Source organism: Gymnoscopelus braueri, assembly GCF_963280865.1.
Source record: "Gymnoscopelus braueri genome assembly, chromosome: 10".
Taxonomy (NCBI): Eukaryota; Metazoa; Chordata; class Actinopteri; order Myctophiformes; family Myctophidae; genus Gymnoscopelus; species Gymnoscopelus braueri.
This window is the reverse complement of record NC_137611.1, coordinates 47,416,852-47,440,435: the sequence shown is the minus strand read 5'-3', so window position 1 is coordinate 47,440,435 and position 23,584 is coordinate 47,416,852. Positions and strand designations below refer to the sequence as shown.

At 42.8% G+C, this 23,584-nt stretch overlaps 1 protein-coding gene across 1 annotated transcript in view; it reads right to left on the bottom strand.

Moving 5' to 3' along the window:
• Window positions 1-23,584, bottom strand: part of kcnq3 (potassium voltage-gated channel, KQT-like subfamily, member 3) — a gene marked incomplete at both ends in the record, with an annotated part of 204,083 nt that overhangs the window by 21,199 nt on the left and 159,300 nt on the right. Inside the window, 7 exons of the mRNA XM_080439974.1 lie at window positions 10,105-10,199; window positions 10,473-10,568; window positions 11,099-11,209; window positions 11,950-12,126; window positions 15,548-15,720; window positions 16,476-16,602; window positions 16,783-16,873. Of these exons, the coding sequence (XP_080296100.1) occupies window positions 10,105-10,199; window positions 10,473-10,568; window positions 11,099-11,209; window positions 11,950-12,126; window positions 15,548-15,720; window positions 16,476-16,602; window positions 16,783-16,873 (870 nt within the window). The remainder of the gene's footprint in view (window positions 1-10,104; window positions 10,200-10,472; window positions 10,569-11,098; window positions 11,210-11,949; window positions 12,127-15,547; window positions 15,721-16,475; window positions 16,603-16,782; window positions 16,874-23,584) is intronic.

Below are 23,584 nucleotides of genomic sequence, written 5' to 3'. Positions count from 1 at the left end.
GCTAGAGGGCAGCGTTGCGTAGGTGCCAGGGCGTCGTAGCCGAACGGCCGCGCCACTCCGGCCACTCAGGTCAGGACACTGGTTTCTCAACGTGTCATGTTCGGGGACCGCCAGGCGGTCCAAATGGACCAGTGGTGAAGTACATTTACTTAACTACTGTCCTTAAGTACAATTTTTAGGTATTTGTACTTTACCTGAGTATTTCCAATTTCCAATACTTTTACTTCCACTCCACTACATCTCAGAGGCAAATATTGTACTTTTACTCCACAACAATTATTTGAAAACTTAGTTACTTTTCAGATCTAAATTATGATATTATAAAACATACATTAACCACTTTAGCTCTGTTTTATGCCTACAGTAGGCCGTTTGAAAATAGACGATCTACAAGCTCACAACGCTTTGCATCGCGACTCGTTGGGAGCTTGTAGATCTTCTATTTTCAAACATTTTAGTACTTTTACTTTTGGTACTTTAAGTACCATTTTATGCCAATACTTTTGTACTTTTACTCAAGTACATTTTGAACTCTGGACTTTAACTCAACACGTAACAGAGTATTTCTACATTGCAGCATTGATACTTTTACTTAGAGGGGAAGACCACTCATTTTCAACATTGAACTATGTTTTTAATACACCTTAGAGCTGTTTTGTGGAAATAAGAAAAAAGTCCCAACCCCTTCTATGTTGCCTAACTGGATAATTGATCGACGTCATGTGATCAGTGACATACGCAGGTTGTACTTTTGGCTGAGGGGGCGGAGCCAAAAGTGTATTAAAGACATGGTTCAATGTTGAAAATGAGTGGTATGCCCCTTTAAGTAAAGAATTTGTGTACTTTTTCAACCACTGTCACTGATTTACGGGTGGATTTGGTTCCATTTGTGCACTCTCAGAGTTAAATGAGCACTGAGGAATTTACAGTGTAGATTGAAGGTTCCAGTATTGTTTAGTTCCATGATTCTCAACCTTTAGAACTTTCCCAGACCCCCATTTAATACCTTAATACTTTAATACCCCCAGCTATACAGTTAAAATCCTGTGTTAATGCAACTCTGAGAGTCTGCGACTATCATTTACAGACCTGTGTAAGGGTCCATTTGGTCCCATTCAGTGGTGTAAAGTAAATAAGTACATTTACTCAAGTATTGTACTTAAGTACAATCTTGAGGTACTTTTACTTGACTGGAGTATTTCCAATTGTCTATACTTTTACTTCTACTCCACTACATCTCAGAGGCAAATATTGTACTTTTACTCCACTGCAATTATTTGAAAGCTTTAGTTACTAGTTACTTTGCAGATATAAATGATTACATTATAAAACATACATTAACCACTTTTGGTTTTGAAAATAGCCGATCTACATCGCGACGCGTTGTGAGCTTGTAGATCTGCTATTTTCAAACATTTTCGTACTTTTACCTTCGGTACTTTAAGTACATTAGACTTGTACTTGTAACGGAATAGGCTACTTCTACATTGCAGTATTGATACTTTTACTTAAGTAAAACATTTGAGTACTTTTTCCACCACTGCTGCAGGGTGACGCGTTTGGAGACTTGTCAGGACCAAAGGGACGGATGGAACGTCCGGTTCCAGCCGGGTTCCTTGGCGTTTCGGCTTTTTAGGCTTTTAGTAACTGAAGCTCCGTTATCCATCCGACTGACCTATGGTCAGCTCTGGGGCAGTGCTGGACAGTGGCTAAGTATATTTACTTCAGTATTAACAGAATGTCTTGATTTAAAACCACTTAAGCACTCAAATTGACCTTTAGCTCTGTACTTGGTCTGCTCTCGTTTCCCTCTACACCAAACCTGAATAGGGATGCTATAGGGTTGCAAGTGGTTAACCACATGAATCTAGCGTCCAGATTCTGGGCATGTAGTGCAGCATTCAGGGAAAATAGAAGATGTACAAGTCGACAACACGTTTTGTTGCGTCTTGTAATGTAACACATCTCCCCTAACCCCATCAGGCATACGTAGTACAGTTCCATCAGCGTGGAAGGCGACCACCATCACACCTATTTTTAAATCTGGCTCTAAACTTGAACTGGGCAATTACAGGCCCATCGGTGTGTCCTCCCTTTCATCTCAAAGGTGGCAGAGACATGTAGCGCCAATTTGACCATTAAACATCTTGACAAAGGTCATTCCCCACTGCATCCCATGCAGTTTGGGTTCTGTGCCCGCCATTCCACAGAAGCAGCCAATCGTGTGCTCATTGAGAGGATAAAGGGTCTATTGGATAAGAATCCCTGTGTTACTGCCATGTTTCTTGACTTAAAAAAGGCTTTTGAGACAGTCAGCCATCAGGTTCTTTTGTCCAAATTAACACACTTTAATTTTTCTCATGAGGCTACACAGTGGTTTAAATCTTAGCTATGTAACAGAGAACAATGTGTCTGTATCGATGGTGTTAAATCTCCCTACCTCACCTGCCCTGTTGGGGTCCCACAGGGTTCAATACTGGGCCCCATTTAGTTTTTTCCATACATCAATGACCAACCAGATGTGTGTCAAAATGTTCATGCCCTTGATTAATATGTGCTTTTAACCCATTTAGACCTGAGGCCGATTCCAAAAACTTCTTCTCAATCCTGAAGTTTTCTGAAAAACTTCAAATATTTATTCAAAAATAACAAGAAATGTATGTTGCTATATACTGTACATAGCAACAACAACCCCAAAAGGGGTTCCCGTCCTGAAAGGTATAGTTACAAATAGGGGTTCCCACCCAAAATGTGTTAAACACCAGAAAGACTGTGTGCATGATGTTCACAAAGAGGGCAAAGGGGGGGGGGGGGGCTTGAATTGGTAACATTATTCAAGTACCTCAGAGTCATCCTGGACTCAACCCTAACTAAAATAAAAATAAGGCACATCTTGACTTGTCAGGACTTCCGCGTTACAGCAACGCGTAAGTCCAGTTCTCAGCGTTTTTGACCATCCGACCCAAAAAAGTGAGCTAAAGCGAGCGAGTCGCCGTGCCGAGCGCTGCGAAGTCCGCTTTGAGACGACTCAGCGACATAAATCATATATTCCCCGAAAGTCATATTGTGACTTTTTTGCCCCCCCCCCCCTTCACGCCACATGTTGACGTTTGGTCAAAATTGGTCCAAATGAAATTAGGCATCATCATACCATCCCTACCTTAAGTTTTCGGTTAAATTGACCACTCTCACCCTTTCTCCCCCAGGCAGAGAAGGTCTTCACAGCTTCCGACCACCTGGAGACCATCATTGTTGAAGTTAATGGGATCATAGCGATTTCTCCCCTCTTTATAAAAATGACAACTGTTTATAATAACTCCAACCCGAACCCATAAACCTAACCTCTAAATGTTGTATTTCGTATGAGCAATGTGCCTGCTGCAAATAACCCAGCCTGCATGCATGCGTATGTGGCTCAAAACGAAGCATGGCGCGTTAAGGCATACTTTGAACACTTGGATGTGCTTGAATCATGAGCTCTAGCCTTTGATTGCCTTTCAACAAAACCATATTTGAAGGACATAAGTATCACCAACATGTTACTGATAGAATGTGAAAGTATTGCAATCCGTTCATTATTTCCTGCACACTGGCCCGGCCCGACTACCGACATTTCCTTGGAGAGAGAATGCTTTGCCATTCCAAATAAAAACTGACAGTGTTTGAAATAACTCGAACCCATAAACCTAACCACAAAATGTTGTGTCAGTCAATAAAAACATTGCTGTCCGTCCATTGTAAACTTTGTGCGGACAACAACTCGCTTGCTTTCAACACCAAGGCACCTCTAGGCGATCTAGGCGATCTACAAGCTCACAACGTGTTGCGATGCGATGCGTTGTGAGCTTGTAGATCTGCTATTTTCAAACATTTTATTACTTTTACTTTTGGTACTTTAAGTACATTTTGACACCAATACGTTTGTACTTTTACTTGAGTCAATTTTGAATTCCGGACTTTTGCTTGCAACAGAGTACTTCTACATTGCAGTATTGATACTTTTACTTAAGTAAAAGGATTGAGTGCTTTTTCCGCCACTGAATTTGAATCCTGAAAAGCAACAGTTTTGAACATAATGAGGTTTTCCACCCCGACAGAGACGAGATAACAGTCAGCTTAATGAATCGCGGTCGTCTATAGTTACATGCGGGGTCAATGCTCCCATTGTGACAACAAGACCGAGTGACATCATCATCCGAGCCGATAAGACCCAATCACTCTTAACCCATTGAGACCGGGGAAAGTGTCATTTTAAGATTCATTTGGGCTATTCGAAAATAGCAGATCTATATGCTCACACTAAGTGCCGCTTTGCTTGTAGATCTGCAAAGTAAAATGAAAAATCGTTATATATTTGCAAATCTTATATATATTTTTTAAAGTCAACGTTTTTAACGCAAAGCTTTGCTTCTGGGGGTCCCTGGAACAAACTATTTTGAGATGGGGGTCCGTGGCCAAATACATATAATTTTGGGGCGTCCTTGACAGGAAAAAGGTTTGAGCACCACTGATATTATAGCAACATTAGTTTTTCGGAAAACTTTTAGGATTTATATACATATATACATATATACATATATACATACATACATACATACATACATACATACATACATACATACATACATATATATTATATATATATATATATATATATATATATATATATATATATTCAAAGATTTGCACAAAATGTTACGATTTAAAAGAAAATAGCAGATCATAGCGCGGCTAGATCTGCTGTTTTTTTACTTTTGTTTTGAATAGCCAAATAGATCTAAAAATGACACAGATGCGTTCCCGGATTGAAAGGGTTAACTACATGTTGTTGAAGTAGACACATGATCCTGCCCTCGTGAAGAGAGAGAGAGATAAAATACGAAAGAAAGAAAGAAAGACATATTAACCATATTAAAAGACCTTCCATTTACTTGTAATTATCCCCGCCTCGCTCGGGCGATCTTAAAGCGCCAGTCATAATTGAATCGTAACTAATGGACTCGCTAATTGGATTCTAAATAAGGACTTTTCGCAAGCAGCCCTCCTCTCCCTGAATGTCACCGAGGGTCTAATCTCTTTTGGCGGAGCACATGATGGGTTGTGTGTGTGTGTGTGTGTGTGTGTGTGTGTGTGTGTGTGTGTGTGTGTGTGTGTGTGTGTGTGTGTGTGTGTGTGTGTGTGTGTGTGTGTGTGTCGGATGGATCATGACACAGATCCCATGTATTCAGTGGAGTCATTAGCCCCCCCCCACTTCACCCCCCCACACACACACACACACATTGATTTCACTGGCGATTTAATACGGGAAGCTATTTATAAAGAACGCGACGGGGGATGGCGGCCGTGCGTGTTAATGTGTGTTAGTGTGTGTTAGTGTGTGTTAGTGTGTATGTGTGTGTGTGTGTGTGTGTGTGTGTGTGTGTGTGTGTGTGTGTGTGTGTGTGTGTGTGTGTGTGTGTGTGTGTGTGTGTGTGTGTGTCTGCGTGTCTGTCTGTCTGTCTGTCTGTCTGTCTGTCTGTCTGTCTGTCTGTCTGTCTGTCTGTCTGTCTGTCTAACTGTCATGATGCTATTTGAATTATTTCAATGAGCTTCAACAGCTCCAACGACTAATGAAGATTTCCCGGAATACCCCGCAACCCCCCATTCCAATCCACCCCCCCCCCCCAACCCCCCACAAGGCCATTCCCCATCACTTTCTTATAAATAGCTTCCTGTATTAGATCACAACTTGCATAAATCTCTGGTTGACATTCGTGGGGGCTAATGGCTGCACTGAATAGAAATGGGTTCACTGTTTTCACAAAGTTTTAAAAATGACATTTTAAAATGTATGTTTACTCAGTGGTGGAAAGTAGTTCCAGCAGTACTGTAGTACCACCTGGTATGGATGTCTGTCTGTAGCTTTAAAATCACAACTGCTGCAGCAAGTGAACATTTGTTCAAAGATTGTTGGACAACCACTTCAGAGGCTCTATACATCTACGTATAATAACAGTATGATAAGGTTGGCAAGGAATATCACTTCAAACACTAGCCATGCTTTGTATGGAGAATATAGGTTGCTGCCTTCAGGAAGGAGATACGGTGTTCCTACATACAATAAGGTCAAACTGAAGAGGTCCTTTGTCCATCAGACGACATTGAGGCTTAATTAGGAGTTATAGGCCAGGGGTAGGCTGAGTGGTGGACATTGCTCTTGTCTTTGCATGTCTTTATGTATGTATTTTGTTGTTTTCTTGTGTCATGTCAAATGTGTGTACTGTTATATGTTGCATACATGGCTGTTGGGTCGCAAGACAAATTTCAGTGCAAACTGACAATAAAGTATTATCGTATCGTATCGTATCGTAACTATGTACTTAACACATTAAGTGCCAGAGTTTTATTAAAACAGGGTACATAGTGGCATTCTTTACCGTTTACGCTGATATGTTTAGCGCTGTAGTGGCCACGGCGAGGGCGCGGATGTAAACAAAGGGTGCGTGTACGATGGTCGATGGTCCCGTCTAACGTCTGGAACAATAACATCTCTCACGTGAGCCGCCATTGCGGAGTGATCGCGCTCCGAAAATGGCTCGTTTTCACCACTGTAAAAACTTAAGGAGATCCAGAGGTTTTTATCAAGGAGAAAGAATGGGAGTGGACAGAAGCCAGGTTTTTTGGCACCCATCCACATCTGTCCCTTCCATTTTAGAGGCACAGTGGGTGATTCCAAAGTTGCGCTAGGGCGCCCCTTGTTCAAAAACGGTCCGGACCGTTTTTGGCACACAATGTGTTAAGTACTGTACTTAAGTCCAATTTTGAGGTATTTCTACTTTACTTGAGCATTTCCAATTTCCAATGCTTTCTACTCCACTACATCTCGGATCCAAATATTGTATATTGTACTATTTTAATCAGGGTGGGGGTCCCCAGTTGAAATATGATTACTTTGTGGGGTCGCCAGTTGATATATGATTATTTTGGGGGGTCGCGGCCTGAAAAGGTTGAGAACCACCGCTCTATATACAAGTATAAATTAGGCATAACCCAGAAAGTGGATATCAAAGTGTGGTGACCTACCTTGCCATGGTGTCATCTTTCCTTTTGGATGCAGAGAGATGGGGGAAAAAGTGCATCAAGCAATCAGGAAACAAAGTTCAGGTTAGATTCAAATGTAACATTCCAGCTCTCTACAGATGTGGTACTCAAACTTGTTAGGATTCAGTAGCCACTGTCTCTGATTACTGAATCCAAGTCCCCCTTTACCCGAACAACAATTTGCCCATACTCTGTCGCATAGCAAAGTATACATTTTCATAAATCCTCTTTAAACATTTTCAATAACTTCCAAATGTGTTTCATCTTCAAATGTTTTCAAAGCATTTTCAGAAATAGCAAAAATTTGGTTAAAACTAGACCATACCCGTGCGGGGATATGAGCACCCATGCTTGTTTCACGGAAGTAGCAACACCGGCGCTTGTTTCGCGCACATGATTTGGCAACCCGGGAGCCAGTGAACACAAAAACGCTAATAAACAGCTGACATTTGGGGAAAGCGAAAAACGGGCTTCGGTGTTCCGTGCCCATGGTTATGGTCAATGGCTGTGTCCAAATTCAGATCAATTGCTCCAGCCACTGAGGAGAACCGCGCAAGAGATTTTGGGCTCACCGCACACTCGCACAGACAGAGCTTTGTAGAATTATAGGAGGATAGGAGGATGTAATCAAAGTAAAGCCACCCAGCGGTTCTCAACTATGGGTGCCGTTGGGGTCGCGCAGTGGCAACCAAATAAGCAATTTTTTTTAAAAGAAAGAAACAGCAAAAAAGGAAAAAATAGCGGGAAAAAGTGAGGTCGTCGTCGTGACCAAACAAACTCCTTGACTCCTCATACACACACTGATCCTCCTCAAACACTGACCGAGAACAGTCAAGCAGCAACAAGACCACACACACAAGCCCTTACAGAAGCTGATGGGGTCGCCCAAAAAAAATCCCTCATAATATGGGGTGTTGTGGTATAAAAAAGTTTGAGAACCCCTGATCTAGAATGATAAAACAAATGCAACCAGGTGACATCTTGTTATACCTCATAGATCTAATGCATCCCGGCATCCGGTGTTTCCATGGAAACCATTGTCTCCAATTCAGGTTAATGATAATCATGCAAACTGAAAATGAAAATGAAATGAGGCAAATGAAAAATGACACAAACAACAATTTGATAACAACATTTTGACCTTGGCACCAACTTAGCAGATGAACAAAAAAACATTGAATACAACAACTAGAACTGTGTAAATGTTGATCTAGGGGCTGTTCACAGCATTGTGCGCCAGTCTCATGGCTTCGTTGAGCGCAACGTTGTAGTCAGTGGTGTAAAGTAACTAAGTACATTTATTTAAGTACAATTTTGAGGTATTTGTACTTTACTTGAGTATTTCCGATCCGAATTCAATTGAACAGTGTGCAAAACCTGCTATTCATAATAATGTGAATGGGCCTTAAACTGTGTTCCATATTGATTAGACTCAGAGATGTGTTGCATGATATATGTGCTATAGATCATTGGTTCTCAAAGTGGGGTCCGGGGACCCCCAGGGGTCTTTGGGGGGGTACCAGGGGGTTCCCAGCAAAATGAGTTAATCTTTGCATTCAATTCAAAAATGTTTTAGCATTTGGAATATTTTTTAATTTTTTTTTAACACAAATCTTGCATGGGGTCCCTGGCACAAAATATTGTGAGATGGGGGTCCGCGGTCAAATACATAACAATTTGGGGGTCCTTGACATGAAAAAGTTTGAGAACCACTGCTATAGATCGCTCATCACACCACGTCACACAAGATATCACACAAGCATGCGCGCAGGCATGTTGCAAAAGAACCTGACTGCTCATAAGATGCAATGGAAGTCGTGTAAAAATGCATTCCATCAAACCTTCAGCTGCAATTTTGTTCCCGGTGCGGAGGAATAATAAAAAAAAACGTAGATCTACGCGAAGTGGTCCTTCTGTGGTTTAATAAACGATCGCGCTGTTCTCTGTAAAGTCCGTCATTGGGTTCCCTTTCCACTCACTTCCCACTCACCCGGATGCAGAATTAGCGGGTTCCGTTTCCGGTTTTAGCTTGAAAAATTTGATTTTTAGGCAAAAACAGGGCAAAACCAGTTACCTCACACGGTATAATAAAACGAACGGAGAGCTCCGGTTATATTTTCTTTTCTCTGGACGACGAACAGTTATCCCCTTTGTGTTTACCAACGGTCTGAAACCCGATCATAAGCTAAGCTAAGCTAAGATGGCCTGCGGTGAGGAAATACGATCGCAGCCACGGATATGACGCCTGCAGCCTGTTTGGCCTGTTGAAAACTACGTCACACGGCTCAGCTTTGAACACTTAACCCTTTGAGGGCTGGTGGATCTGTCCTGTTTGTTTATAAACACGGTCAGACAATGGATTGTAATCGATATAACAAATCTGTGACCGGTTGAAAAGGTTATAAAACACGAAAATCGCTGGCACTGGGTGAGTACATTATGAATATACACCGAATGTGTTACACAGAAAATGCATTTTCAGGTCGGGATACCAATTTTATCCAATCAGGATAGAGAACTCAATTGGAACTGGAACACTATAAAAGTTAAGCTGATAAATGGGTACTCTCTCCTGATTGGCCGAGATTGTGTCACCTACCTGAACATGTATTTTCTGTTTATTAAAGAGCTGGAGAGACGGGGAGACCCCTGTTACTGAACAAAAACTCTATACAGTAGTAAGGATTACAATCACAATATAGTGCTTTAACGTTTTGTTTTAACCAAAACATATCACTTACCCTACCTATTAAACTGCTTGGTTTCTATTGTTTGTAAGCGATTCCAGTCGCTGTGGTTAGTCGACTGGGTGCCAAGCGGGCGTTCGCTCTCCCAGTGTCTCGCTCGGGAGCGCTCACAAACAGGATGTTGACTGAACCGAATTGAGCGCTACTGAGGTTTGGGGAGCTGTTGGGAATCGCTTACATGCAACCTGCGTGCGCGCGTGCACTCTGTGCAGTCCCACTGTTTGTACACAAATAGTCGGTCAATAGATGCTAAAGGTGAACAGATTAGAACACTTACCTGAAGCAGGGAAGTGAGATGATAGTTTCATAGAATCTCCACGTGGATATAAGGTCTTCCCTGATTGGATTGGTGGCGTAGTATCGCCAGGCAGACTGGGAGAGGACAAACAACAATCAACAGGTTCGTCAAAGAGAGTTTTAAGTTATTATTGAGATTTCAGTGCTTTAGAAAAAAGTGCATTTAGAAAGGGATGCGTTTGGGCCTATGGCCTTCATCGAAGGTTAATGAAGGTTATTTATTGAGACTGACAGTGGGGAAAGTAAGCGTTTCCGGTCATAGAGACAGACAGACAGACAGACAGACAGACAGACAGACAGACAGACAGACAGACAGACAGACAGACAGACAAGTAGTGTCTCTCTCACCTGGATGAGTCCAGCGGCTGGATGTCTACGTTTCTCAAAGTGCTTCTGTCTATGCTGCTCCTGAACCTTCAAAGCCAAGCCTGAGCCCAGGATGCCCTGATGACACACACACACACACACACACACACACACACACACACACACACACACACACACACACACACACACACACACACACACACACACACACACACACACACACACACACACACACACACACACACACACACACACACACACAGTCAGTATCATGACAGTATCACAGACAGACAGACAGACAGACAGACAGACAGACAGACAGACAGACAGACAGACAGACAGACAGACAGACAGACAGACAGACAGACAGACAGACAGACAGACAGACAGACAGACAGACAGACAGACAGACACACACACACACACACACAGTCAGTATCATGCAGACAGACAGACAGACAGACAGACAGACAGACAGACAGACAGACAGACAGACAGACAGACAGACAGACAGACAGACAGACAGACAGACAGACAGACAGACACACACACACACACAGTCAGTATCATGACAGTATCACAGACAGACAGACAGACAGACAGACAGACAGACAGACAGACAAACAGACAGTATTAAACATACTCACTGCAGGCAGAGCGAAGAAGGACACTCCTATGAGAGCGAAGGTGCCAGCTAACAGTCTACCAGCCCACGTCTTTGGAGTTTTGTCACCGTAGCCGATCGTGGTCAATGTGATCTGAAAACACCACGATTAATGAGATCACGATGACAAAATGCATAGCCTAACTACAAGAGATAGATGGATGGATTTTGAGAGATTAGTTCTTCAAGTTAGTTTCAGTGACACTCGAATGATTAGAAATAAACCCCATCCAATATCTCTTGAACAGACATACTGAAAACAATTTTATTGGCACAGAGGCAGAAAGTTAGATGGACTGTGGTTTCCTTCCTAACATGTAGGATATTATTTATGTCCCTCCAGTATAGTCATGTGAAATTCATAAATTGAAGTTTCTGAGTGTTGTTACATTTACCTGGGCAAATAGGCTATTTGTCAGTATAATTTGTAAGGATTCCTAACTGCTTCTTCTCCTTGTGTTATCTCATTCTCAAGAAGTGGAAGAAACCTGCTATTTTATTTGATTAATTTAAGACTTAGAAGAAATATAACTGCAATACAGTGCATGCATTTGAAAAAAGGCTTAGGAGAAGGTCTGATATGTTTTTTATTTGTTCACACATGAGCACAGATGAGGCTTACATTTGATGTGGTTACACTGCCTAGAAAGGACTACTATTGTACTGTAGTTAAATAAAATGTTTGTAATGTGATGCATTTGTATGTGACTTTGTTACGGTCCAAAGGCACAGTAGGACAGGACATAATCACCTAAGGTCTTTTCATATTTTCAGATATTTGAAAAAAGTTTGGACACCCCTGCTGCTGAAAGTAGCGTATCCTGCAGTACCTACCAGGCCCCACCAGAGGGCGTCAGCGTAGGTGTCAAAGTCCTGGGTGGTGGGCGTGGCCGTGGGGTTGTCGGGATCGTGGACCGCGTCCACGGAAACGTCGTCCTTCTCCACTAGGTAGACCAGGAAGGACGCCAAGATCAGCGACAGGAAGCCGATGTACCACGCTGTTATCAGCTCCTGTACGGATAACATAACCTTATATGGTTGACCGGAGTCCCTCAGGGCTCTATCCACCTTATTCCTGAGCTTCTCCAGGGCGCCGCCAGTGCCTCTTACAGGGGGCGCCATTGAGCTTGTCTCTGTGTGCTGCTTCATTTAATATCTGTTCACTTCCTCCCTAGTAAGGAAGTGAGCATGCAGGTAATCAAAAGAAACAAGCAGCCAGGTCTATGAAAACAAGCCCAAAGGAAGCAACTAGGCTCATTTTTACCACTGTACACCGTTTCTTTGAAAATAGCAGATCAACAAGCTAACAATGTGTCACATCACGACACGTTGTGAGCTTGCAGATCTGCTATTTTCACCAAAAAAAAGTTTAATATTTTGAATATTTTTGAAACATTTTAACAACACAGATCTTGTATCGGGGTCCCTGGCACCACTTATTTTCAGATGGGGGTCTGCGACTCTGTGGGCAAATACATATTCATCTGGGGGTGAAAAAATGTGGGAACTACTGGTTTTACATTAGAACATTAGAAAAGCAAGCCTAATTAAGCAATGACACTTAACTAGACTACCCCAAATAGCTTGTTATAAGCAGACATGGCAACACTGGTAAACAGGAAACTCACAGGTATGGGGCTTCCCACCATAGACCGGTAGACCAGTAGTCAACGCGCTGTGATTGGCCAGTAGTCAGTTTGAGTGGCAGCGTGCCCCCTCTAATATGGCGGCCGCGATACAGGTCGCTCCAACGAACTGCAGCGGCCAATGAGGTATCTAGGTTTCTATATCAATGCTCCCCACCTCCCCTACTCCCCTACCTGGCCACGCCCACAGTGGGCATGGCCAGGAATAAGGTGAAACTGTATTTTCAGCTTTCTGTTACTGTGGGGAAAGCTTTCGCTGAAAATAGCAGATGGACTTGTCGATCGGCTATATTCCTGCGAAAGCTTTCCCCACAATACGAACGCTGGGGTTTAAGTGGATGTACTGTACCACACTGTTATCAGCTCCTATATGAAAAGTAACCTCTTAAACCTTATATGGTTGACAGAAGTCCCTCAGGGCCTTATTCTAAGGGTCCCTCAAGGAACTTTGAGGGTCCCTGGACCCCACTTTGAGAACCACTGATATAATTAATGTAAAACATTATAAACAAAATAATAGATTTTCTAGACTGATAGCCGTTGGGAACGATGCCTGTTGGGAACGCATGCCCCTCTGGTTATGCAATACCCCTTGTACCCAGTACTTGGAGGTCAATCTATGATGTCAGTACTATGACGTCATCACATCAGGAATCTCCATATATGGGCATAAAAGGGGCACAGACAGACAGACAGACAGACAGAGATTTGTGGATTTTTGGTTCCGACCGACGTCCCACTTGGAACATCACTCCCGCCTCAGGTCCTCTGCGATGCACACGCAGAGTTTGAAGTCAATTGGTCAGACATATGCGGGGAGGGGAGGAGAGGGGGGAAAATGCACATGGACGGAGATTCCGGCATTCAGCAACTCAGCTGCACGTGCACTGCATTTAGCGCTGCGCCTCCGCTTCCGGTCAGGGGAGCTATTTTTATGGCATATTAGCATAAGCATATGGCGGTCGGTCTAACTAACGTGTTCTGTGATAAAGTTTGACTGATGTCATACACTTTTAAAACTAGCCATCTTGAACTTTGGACACGATTTCTCTTATTTTCGATGTTGGCAAAACGTCTGCTTTCCACAAGCTTGCAAAAGTTTGTGATGACATCACCATGTCTCTATATGGACATCAGGGATCTCTATATCAGTGGTTCTCAACCTTTTCAGGCCGTGACCCCCCAACATGATCGTATTCGAACCGGGGACCCCCCACCCTGACAAGCACTTGGAATGTGTAGGAGTTGAAGCATTACATTTTGTTTGACTCGGTTCTGATCTACAAGCTGATCTGTAGCCTCTTATATTATTCAACTATTTGCCCAATGTTTGACCAGTTTTTATAGTAGCCTATAGTTTGTTTATTACTTTTGATGCCTGAGTAGCCTAATGGTCTTTTTCTTTTGAGGTATTAAAAAGGTCGGTAACACTTGCTATGCATACCATGTCTATAATGCCTTATAAACATACTTATAATACATTATAATCTGTATTATAACACTGTATAATTATAGTTATAAGAGCTCATAAATATTCATAATTCTTTATAACAATAGTCATAACACATTATAAAGCATTCTATATTGACTTATAAGGTCAAGTATAAATGCATTGTGATATGCATATAACACTTTATAATTACAGTTATAAGCACTCATAAGTACTCATAATGCAATCATAATACATTATCCTTTTTTAATGACACTTTCTATGTTAATTAAGAAATTATAATCCTGTTATAATGCTTTAAAATCACCATTAAAATGCATTGTAATCACTATCAAAATACATAGGCATACATAGCCTGCATATAGGCTATGGATGCCTGTCCTCAAGCTACGTCTGACTGTCCGACACCAACTTGCCACACACGTTGGTTCTGGAAAATCGCCACTCTGACCAACTTGCTGGGCCAGTCTATGACGTCAGTACTATGACATCATATCGATGACATCAGGGGACATCATCGTGGATGATCTGAGAGGGTGCAAATGGAACCAAATGGACTCGTAAGGGTCCCCCCCTAACTCTGACAGTGTACAAATGGTTCCATTTGTACACTGTGCAGAGTAACAGACTTGTAAGGGTCCATTTAGAACCCCATAAGGAACCCTGACAGTCCCCGGACCCCACTTTGAGAACCACTGCTGTAGAGGGACGGTATGACAACTCTTACCTTGCTGTGTGAGTAAAAGGCGGCCCCTGGTGTAGGGGGCAGTGGTGTAAAACATACTCAATTGCTTTACTTAAGTAGAAGTATCAATACTGCAATGTAGAAATACTCTGTTACAAGTAAAAGCCCGGAATTCAAAATTTACTTGAGTAAAAGTACAAATGTATTGACATCAAAATGTACTTAAAGTACCAAAAATAAAAGTACTCATTATGCAGAATGTCCCATTTCAAGTTTTCAAATGTAAAACAATATTTTTTTAAATAGCTGATGTACAGTACAAGCTCACAATGTTTCGCATCGCAACGCATCGTGAGCTTGTAGATCGGCTATTTTCAAATGGCCGAAATGTATAGGGCTGAAGTGGTTAATGTATGTTTTGTAAAAAATAATCAAAATCTACAAAGTAACTAGTAACTAAAGTTTTCAAATAAATGTAGTGCAGTAAAAGTACAACATTTGGATCCGAGATGTAGAGGAGTATAAGTAAAAGTATTGGGAAATTGGAAATACTCAAGTAAAGTACAAATACCACAAAATTGTACTTAGGTACAGCACTTAAGTAAATGTACTTAGTTACTTTCCACCACTGGTGTAGGGGCTCGGTATTACCTTGCTGTGTGCGTAGATCGCAGAGCCCAGCAGTTTCCAGGTGCCCCCTCGTCGGTCCATGCGCAGCATGCGCAGGATCTGCAGGAAGCGCAGGCTGCGCAGCGACGTGGCCAGCACGTTACCCTGGTTACGCACCACCACCACCGGCACCGAGGCGATCAGCACGAAAATGTCTGGAACGGGCCGGGAGACGAGAGAGAGCAAACGACATCGCGGTTCAGGTGTGTCAGGTCTGTCGCGATTATCACATAGTCTTAGTCATTTTGAACTCATTTAGACCGGGAAAGAATCTGGGTCATTCTTTGGCTATTAAAACAAATAGCAGATATACGATGAGCTTGCTGATCTCTTTCAAATCTTTCAATATATATCCTTTTTAAAGCAGACATTGTTAACTCAAAAGTTTGCTTCTGGGGGATTCTACAAAAGTCTTCTAAATACTACATTTTTTTTAAGAATACGTATGTTTCTATATCAGTGGTTCTCAAACTTTCTTATGTCAAGGATATGGATTTGGCCGCGGACCCCCATCTCAAAAATATTTTTGTAATAGGGACCCCCCAGTAAGCAAAGATTTGAATAAAAAATGTTCCCTTTAAAAAAATATATATTCACATTTTCACGACTTTTCAAAAAATACGGCGTTCGGTTGGATTTCACAGAGGGCAATACTTTCAACATAAAATGCTGCATTGCTGCCTTCGGGTACGGCATGGAAAGGGAGCATTTGCATTTCTTACAACCATAGCAAATGCTAAATTCATGGTCCGGAGAGGGCACAACTTTACAGACGGGTAAAAGGGCAGGGGGCTCAAGCCCCCTTTGATGTTTATGTGTGCCTGATCGTTATGATCGCATTTTCTTTCATCCGTAAAAAAAACAGCTGGATGAAATGAGCAGAAATGTATGTCTAATTCCGGTCTGTTACCTAAAATACAGAGCGGCTTGCGGGCGAACTTGAGCCTCCCCCGCCATCCTTTGTATCGACAGCAGCAGCCAGCCGACCAGATCCTCAACGCAAACTCCGCTCCGAAGAGGAAGATGGTGAAGGTCTCCTGAACGCAGAGAAAAACACATGTCGGGAACATTTTAAGATTATACTTTTTTTTTTCTTTCTTCAAGCAGTTTCTTTCTTCTCCACAGTTCAACTTGTGGAGAGGAGCGCTGGTCATGTAATCCTCCACATGATATGGGTGCTGGGGGTAATAAATAAACTTTAATAAATGTCAACTCACCAGTATGACCAGCCAGTGTGCAGATACCTTCTCATGCTCTTTGAACGTGGTCAATATGGCCAGTATGAGACATCCCAGTACAACCAGAAACCTGTAGGAAAACACACAAAAACAAAACAATATAAGACATCCCAGTACAACCAGAAACCTGTAGGAAAACACACACAAACAAAACAGTACAAGGGCGCGGTCACAACAAAATATGGTTGCCCGCTGTTAAACTCTAGACTGTCGTGCGTGGCCGACAGTCTTTTGCAGCCTGCGCATTCTGTCACAATCTGTGACCCACCTGTCTCTCACTTTCAGGACCCTCCCCGTAGCCACCTTCGACTCTCACGATTGGACAGAGGGTTGGAATCAGCATCTGTCTCGGGCATTTATCTGCTTCAAATAAACGCACGGTGTGCGCTACACGCGGAAAGATGCGCAAGACCATGACTCCACGCATTAGCATTGACAAAGCATTGGATTCCGCCCCATAGGTAAAATAAAAGTGCGGTGTGACCGTGCCCTAAGACATCTCAGTACAACTAGAAACCTGTGGAAAAACACACACACAACCAGTATGAGACTTTCCAGTACACACACACACACACACACACACACACACACACACACACACACACACACACACACACACACACACACACACACACACACACACACACACACACACACACACACACACACACACACACACACACACACACACACACACACACACACACACAGTATTAGACATTCCCAGTACAACCAGAAACCTGTGGAAAAGACTAAACCAGTAGTACAGCTGGACCAGTAGGTACAGAAGTCTCGACAAGCTCACAACGTTAGTGGCTAGAAAGGGCTCAAGTGTGAAATGGAAACCGTTAGATGTGGCCTACAGCATTGGTTCTCAAAGTGAGGTCCGGGGACCCCCAGGGGTCCTTGAGGGAGTTCCAGGGGGTCCCCAGCTAAATCATGGATAGTTAGGAACCAAATGGACCCGTTCCTGTACACTCTTAGAGTTAAATTAACATTGATTTTACAATATAAATTGGGGTTCCAGAGATATTGTGGCGAGGTTACTTTTGCTACACTTTGTGTGGTATTGGAGGCGAGTGGGTGAAATAATGCCACAACAAGGATTTATCCAGTCAGGACGTTTTACTGGCAGAACGCAGGTTTACAGTACTCATCACAGGCACATAGTAACAGCACTTCAGGTCGGCGATAACACAGCAGTCGTACAGGTAGGCAGTATAACTCACGCATATACTACTGTAAGACACTTTGTGGCTGTCGGTCCGCGGTCCCTGGCACAGACGGAGGATAATTCACTCTACGACCATACACCTTGGAAACCGGAAGACAACTGACTCAAACAGGCGGGCTGCACAGATACACATAGGAACTCGCTGTGTCTGTGAGCCAATAACAACACATTACGTCCAGTAAACACACACACAATAGGCTGTAGGTAATACTGTAGCTGGGAATAGGCTGGCATTTGTTCCCGCGTTACAATATAAATGCCATTAAATGGGGGTCTGTAGCCTAATGCATGTCAAACTGGGGTTCCTTGAAATTAAAATGGTTGAGAATCACTGCTAGAGGCATAACAATCTTCTCTTATGGGGGTCCCTGGCATATCTTTTCAAATGGGGGTCCACGGGCTAATAAGTGTCAATGTGGGGGTCCTATGGTTCGCAAAAGTTTGAGAACCATTGGCCTTCAATTCCACCAGACTGCAACACTGCACTATGACCACTAGATGGAGTTAAATGTCTTCCTTTAGTAAAGTATGAAACCTAAGCAGTTTTCTACAGAGGAAATAAACACTAGAACTTAACAGTAACCTAAAAAGAAATGGAGCTCCAGGTACCGGCCGTCTCAACATAATTTTAAACACTGACAAAGAAGCAATGAAATCCTTTGCTACACCTTTAAATGAAGTCTGATATTGTCAGTGTATATCTATTATGTGAATATCTTTTACAGTTCTGTAAGACAATATGTCTCTGGGTGTTATATTCAGCTACAGTATATGATTTCACAACCTCAACGCACTGAAATAACCCAATCATTTGTCACCGTTACTGGATATTTGAATTAGCATCAATTAGCTATGGGTTCTTTTGAAAAAGAAAGATTTTGTTCAACAAACTCTATACAATTCAAGACAATGTGTTGCCCGCACAGGATTATTTTGATTTCACTTTTACTGTGCTGTAAGTGATGTTTTATTGTGTTAAAACAAGTGTTGAAAAGTGATAGCAATCATTGCTATAGAGTGTTTGTTCAGTATAACAGGGGTCTCCCTGTCTCTCCAGCTCTTTAATAAACAGAAAACTCATTTTCAGTTTGGGATACCGATTTGATCCAATCAGGACAGAGAACTCATACAGGATACAGGATAAACAAGTGCAATTGTACTCCTTACTTTTGGTTGACGTGTAATGTCCCTGATCTAGGTCCTTGAGAATATTCTAAAGCTGTAAATATGTAAATATGTAAAAACACATTGAGACCAAGGTCTCTTGTTCAAGCGTGAACTGGCCAAGAGGCAGAGGATTATGTGGCTTCAAATAACTACATGCTAACATGTAGAGGACAATAATACAGTACAGATCACAACCAAGTAACACACAGAATACCCAATATTACTCCAATGAGAGTATAGGTGAAATTGTAAAGATTTCACCTACACTCAAATACACTAAGAAGCAACAATCTATAACACAACAAATAAAGGCTACACCTCGAACCAGGAAAAGCTACAAGTGATTGCTTCAGCAGAAATAGTTTTTTAAAACTCCTTACTGAAATAAATAAGTCAATTTGAGTCTGTATGAAGTTTGTTCCAGGACAAAGGGCCTAAAGTGTCTAATAGCGTGTTAGTGGATGTAATGAAAACAACAGGTGACAGTGACAGAGTTCTTCCAGCCCACTGTCTCTCGTTCGTGCTAGCAAACAGCAACCACTTAAAGGGATAGTTCACCCCCAAAATACTTTTTTTCCTATCGATTAGTCACCCCATGAAGACACAAATAGTCTCCTTTGTGTCTCCTACCGGAACCCCTGCCTACCAGTCCACTGGTCATAAAATTATTGGCTTAGGAATGCGACAAAAACAAAAAAATATATACATGAATTCAAGTCTCCATGGGGTGATTGATAGAAAACAAGATTTTTTGGGGGGGGTGAACTATCCCTTTAAACCCTTTGCTTTGTATACTTGGACCAAAGAAAACCATCTATACACCAAATCTCTTCCCCCCCCAAAAAAAACAGCGGTAAAGTGCTTGCCCACTACCACTGAGGTTGTGGGTTTGAATCCAGCGTGGCACATCCGGCTTTGTCGGGCGTCCAGCACAATCGGCCCATGTTGGGCGGGAGGAGTAGGACCAAGTCTCTATGCCCTCCCGGTGGGGGCTCCTCACGGACGCCCTACTTGATCATACAGTCACACAAAAGTATCACAAGTAGCATATCTGCAAGCTGGAGCTTGTATATCTACTACTTTATTTTTTTAAAATTTGAATCCTGAATAGTTTAGGACATAATGAGGTTTCCACCCGACAGAGACGATATGCAGGTTAGCCCCATATAGCAATGAAATGAAATGAAAATACACTTGACTGGATGTCTGCATGCCTAACTACGACTCTGCTTTCATTTCCTCTATTCCAGCTGACTGCACACGTTCAATTACAGCTCTGATTGTACCCACAGATTGAAACACATCAGGAATATCTGAAATTATCCAATTTATTCCACCGGAATATGATAGATTACCCAGAAAAAAACATTATATCAATTCAACCAAGTATCACATGCACGCACGCGGCACACACACACACACACACACACACACACACACACACACACACACACACACACACACACACACACACACACACACACACACACACACACACACACACACACACACACACACACACACACACACACGCTTTGTCCCGTGAGACGGCCAATTAACATTTAGTCAATGCAGCCTGTCTAAGGTAGCGTTGTATCTCCACCGTGTGTGTGTGTGTGTGTGTGTGTGTGTGTGTGTGTGTGTGTGTGTGTGTGTGTGTGTGCGTGTGCGTGTGTGTGGGGTGTTGTATCTCCTGTGAAGTGTAAAGGTTGCGGTTCATAACTATACATTCGTCTGACAGCACCATATCACTCACACACACTGTATCATGCAATTATCTGTACAGCACAGTGTGTATGAGTGTTCATGTTTGTGTGTGTGTGTGAACGTGTTGCTGTCGGGCAGAAAACTTGTATCTCCATATTTCAAAATGTAGTTAATGCCCTACTTCCTCATATAAAGGCCAGTCCATGCCAATGCAACTCCTTGCAAGTACGTTCAACCATTATCCCCAAATGGCAGTTGCAAGTAGTCGCATTGGTGCGGAATGACCTTAAAACATTTCCGTTGTGTGTTGTAGTGCAAATAGCAGATCTACAAGCTCAAAACGCAACAAGTCACTGTGTGGTTGTACAATATTCTATTATCATTTTCTTAATAATAAAAAAGGAACAGTTTTAGACATGCAAGGTTTCCGCCGACAGCGAATATACTGTGTGTATGTGTGTGTGTGTGCGTGCGTGCGTGCGTGCGTGCGTGCGTGCGTGCGTGCGTGCGTGCGTGCGTGCGTGCGTGCGTGCGTGCGTGCGTGCGTGCGTGCGTGCGTGCGTGCGTGCGTGCGTGCGTGCGTGTGTGTGTGTGCGTGTGTGCGTGCGTGCATGTGTGCGTGCGTGTGTACACAGAGTGTGCGTGTGCTTTTAGAGCGATGTTGTCTTTTAAAAGGCCTGCTGTTATGAAAGCATTACCAGTAGCGTTATGATGGACACAGTACAGGAAGTTCACAGGACTAACAGTAAGTGCTTGAGCGTCGCAGATTGTGATCTGTTTGTCTGTGTGTGTGCGTGTGTGTGTGTGTGTGTGTGTGTGTGTGTGTGTGTGTGTGTGTGTGTGTGTGTGTGTGTGTGTGTGTGTGTGTGTGTGTGTGTGTGTGTGTGTGTGTGTGTGTATGTGTGTGTTATTATCCACAAATAATGTCTAACTGTGTCTTTCCAGCTCCACTTCAGACCGTAATAAAAGGCCCCGGGGCAGAGGATGTGAGAAAACACAGACAGCACAGATTGAGGCATCACACGTACACCATGGACACACAGTATCATCCATTATTGGCACTGTCTGTCGGGTGGAAAACTCATGTCCAAAGGAGTTATTTTTTAAGGAAACAGATAAATAATCTGTTCCAATGGATCCGATGCAGTTATGATTTAGTCACAAGCTCGTCAATACTTTTCACTGGTTCAAGACAAACCTAACCACTTTCACAGTTTAAACGTTTTTCAGACCAAGCTAAGATAGACATACTGATCTACAGGCTCAAACACATCACAATCTGATGTGTTGTGAGCTTGTAGATTGGCTGTTTTTGAATAGACTAAGTATAAAATAGGGCTTAATTGGTTAATGTATGTCTCGTAATAAACTTGTAGTTCTAGATCTACTAGATTTAGAACTAAAGTTTTCAAATACTGTGAAGCCGGTCAGTAGGGCAGTTGTCCAGAACAAAAAATACACATCAAGTATTTCTGTCTGTCTGTCTGTCTGTCTGAAAGAGAAATACATTGAAAAAATGTAGATTTTTCTCTAAACCCTTCCCTGGATACATAGAGGGGGAAAAAAGCCCACAACCTCTTACAGAATGTTACATGTTCCAAGTTGAACTTGAAGTCTTTGCAGCAGAAAGGTCACCGGTTCAAATCCCTGGTGTACCAGCTGAGGAGATGTGGGCGGGGCCAGTGGATGAGTAATGTTCCCCGTTCGTCCACCGCTCACTAACTACTACTCAAAGTGCCCTTGAGCAAGTGTTCTTGATGTTCTCTGTCTTTCATTCCTTCCCTGTCTGCAGAGGTGGGTTGTCTGTCTGTCTGCCTGCCTGCCTGCCTGCCTGCCTGCGTAACTTTTAAGTCCATGTATGGAGATCCCTGATGTCATCCTTATGACGTCATAGTACTGTTGTCATAGACTGGCCTCCAAGTACTACGATAATGGGTACTGCACTAAGTAATCTGACAATGGGTTTTGCATAACCGGAGGGGCATGCATTCCCTACGGGCATCATGGTAGTTACCAACGGGCATTGGGCATCATTTTTGATTGATTTATTGACATTGCATAAAGAATTAACACAATAATACATGTCATCAACAACTACAAAACACTATGTACAAAGGAAAAAGAACGGGCGTAGTTCCCAACTGGCATCGTTCCCAATGGGCATCAGGCTCGTTAAACATAATATATGACTCCAAATATCCATTCAACATTCTGTCACTGAGGACATACTGAGAGCACCATGGTTTCAACGACAGTGAAACCGTGTCATATGAGCACTACTATATCAGCACTACACAGGCAGAGATGGGGACTCGAGTTATGGACTCGGACTCGAGTCGCACTCGAGTGGCCAAAAACGAGACTCTCGACTCGACTCTGACTCGCCCCTCAAAGACTTGAGACTTGACTCGACTCGAGCCTCAAAGACTTGAGACTTGACTCGACTCGAGCCTCAAAGACTCGTGGACAATCTTTATTTTATGTTTATTTTTTGGACAAATAAATGAATGAAATGCCCAAAAAACTTCCACTCCCCTGTCCGCCCCCCCGCAAAGAAACCTCCGCTCCAGTGCGGGCTGCGCGGAGCCGGCTTCAGTCAAGCTGTTTCATGCTGCTCATTAACGTAAACATGGAGAGGCGAGCGCAACAGCTGCTATGTGTGTGGCCGCCGCG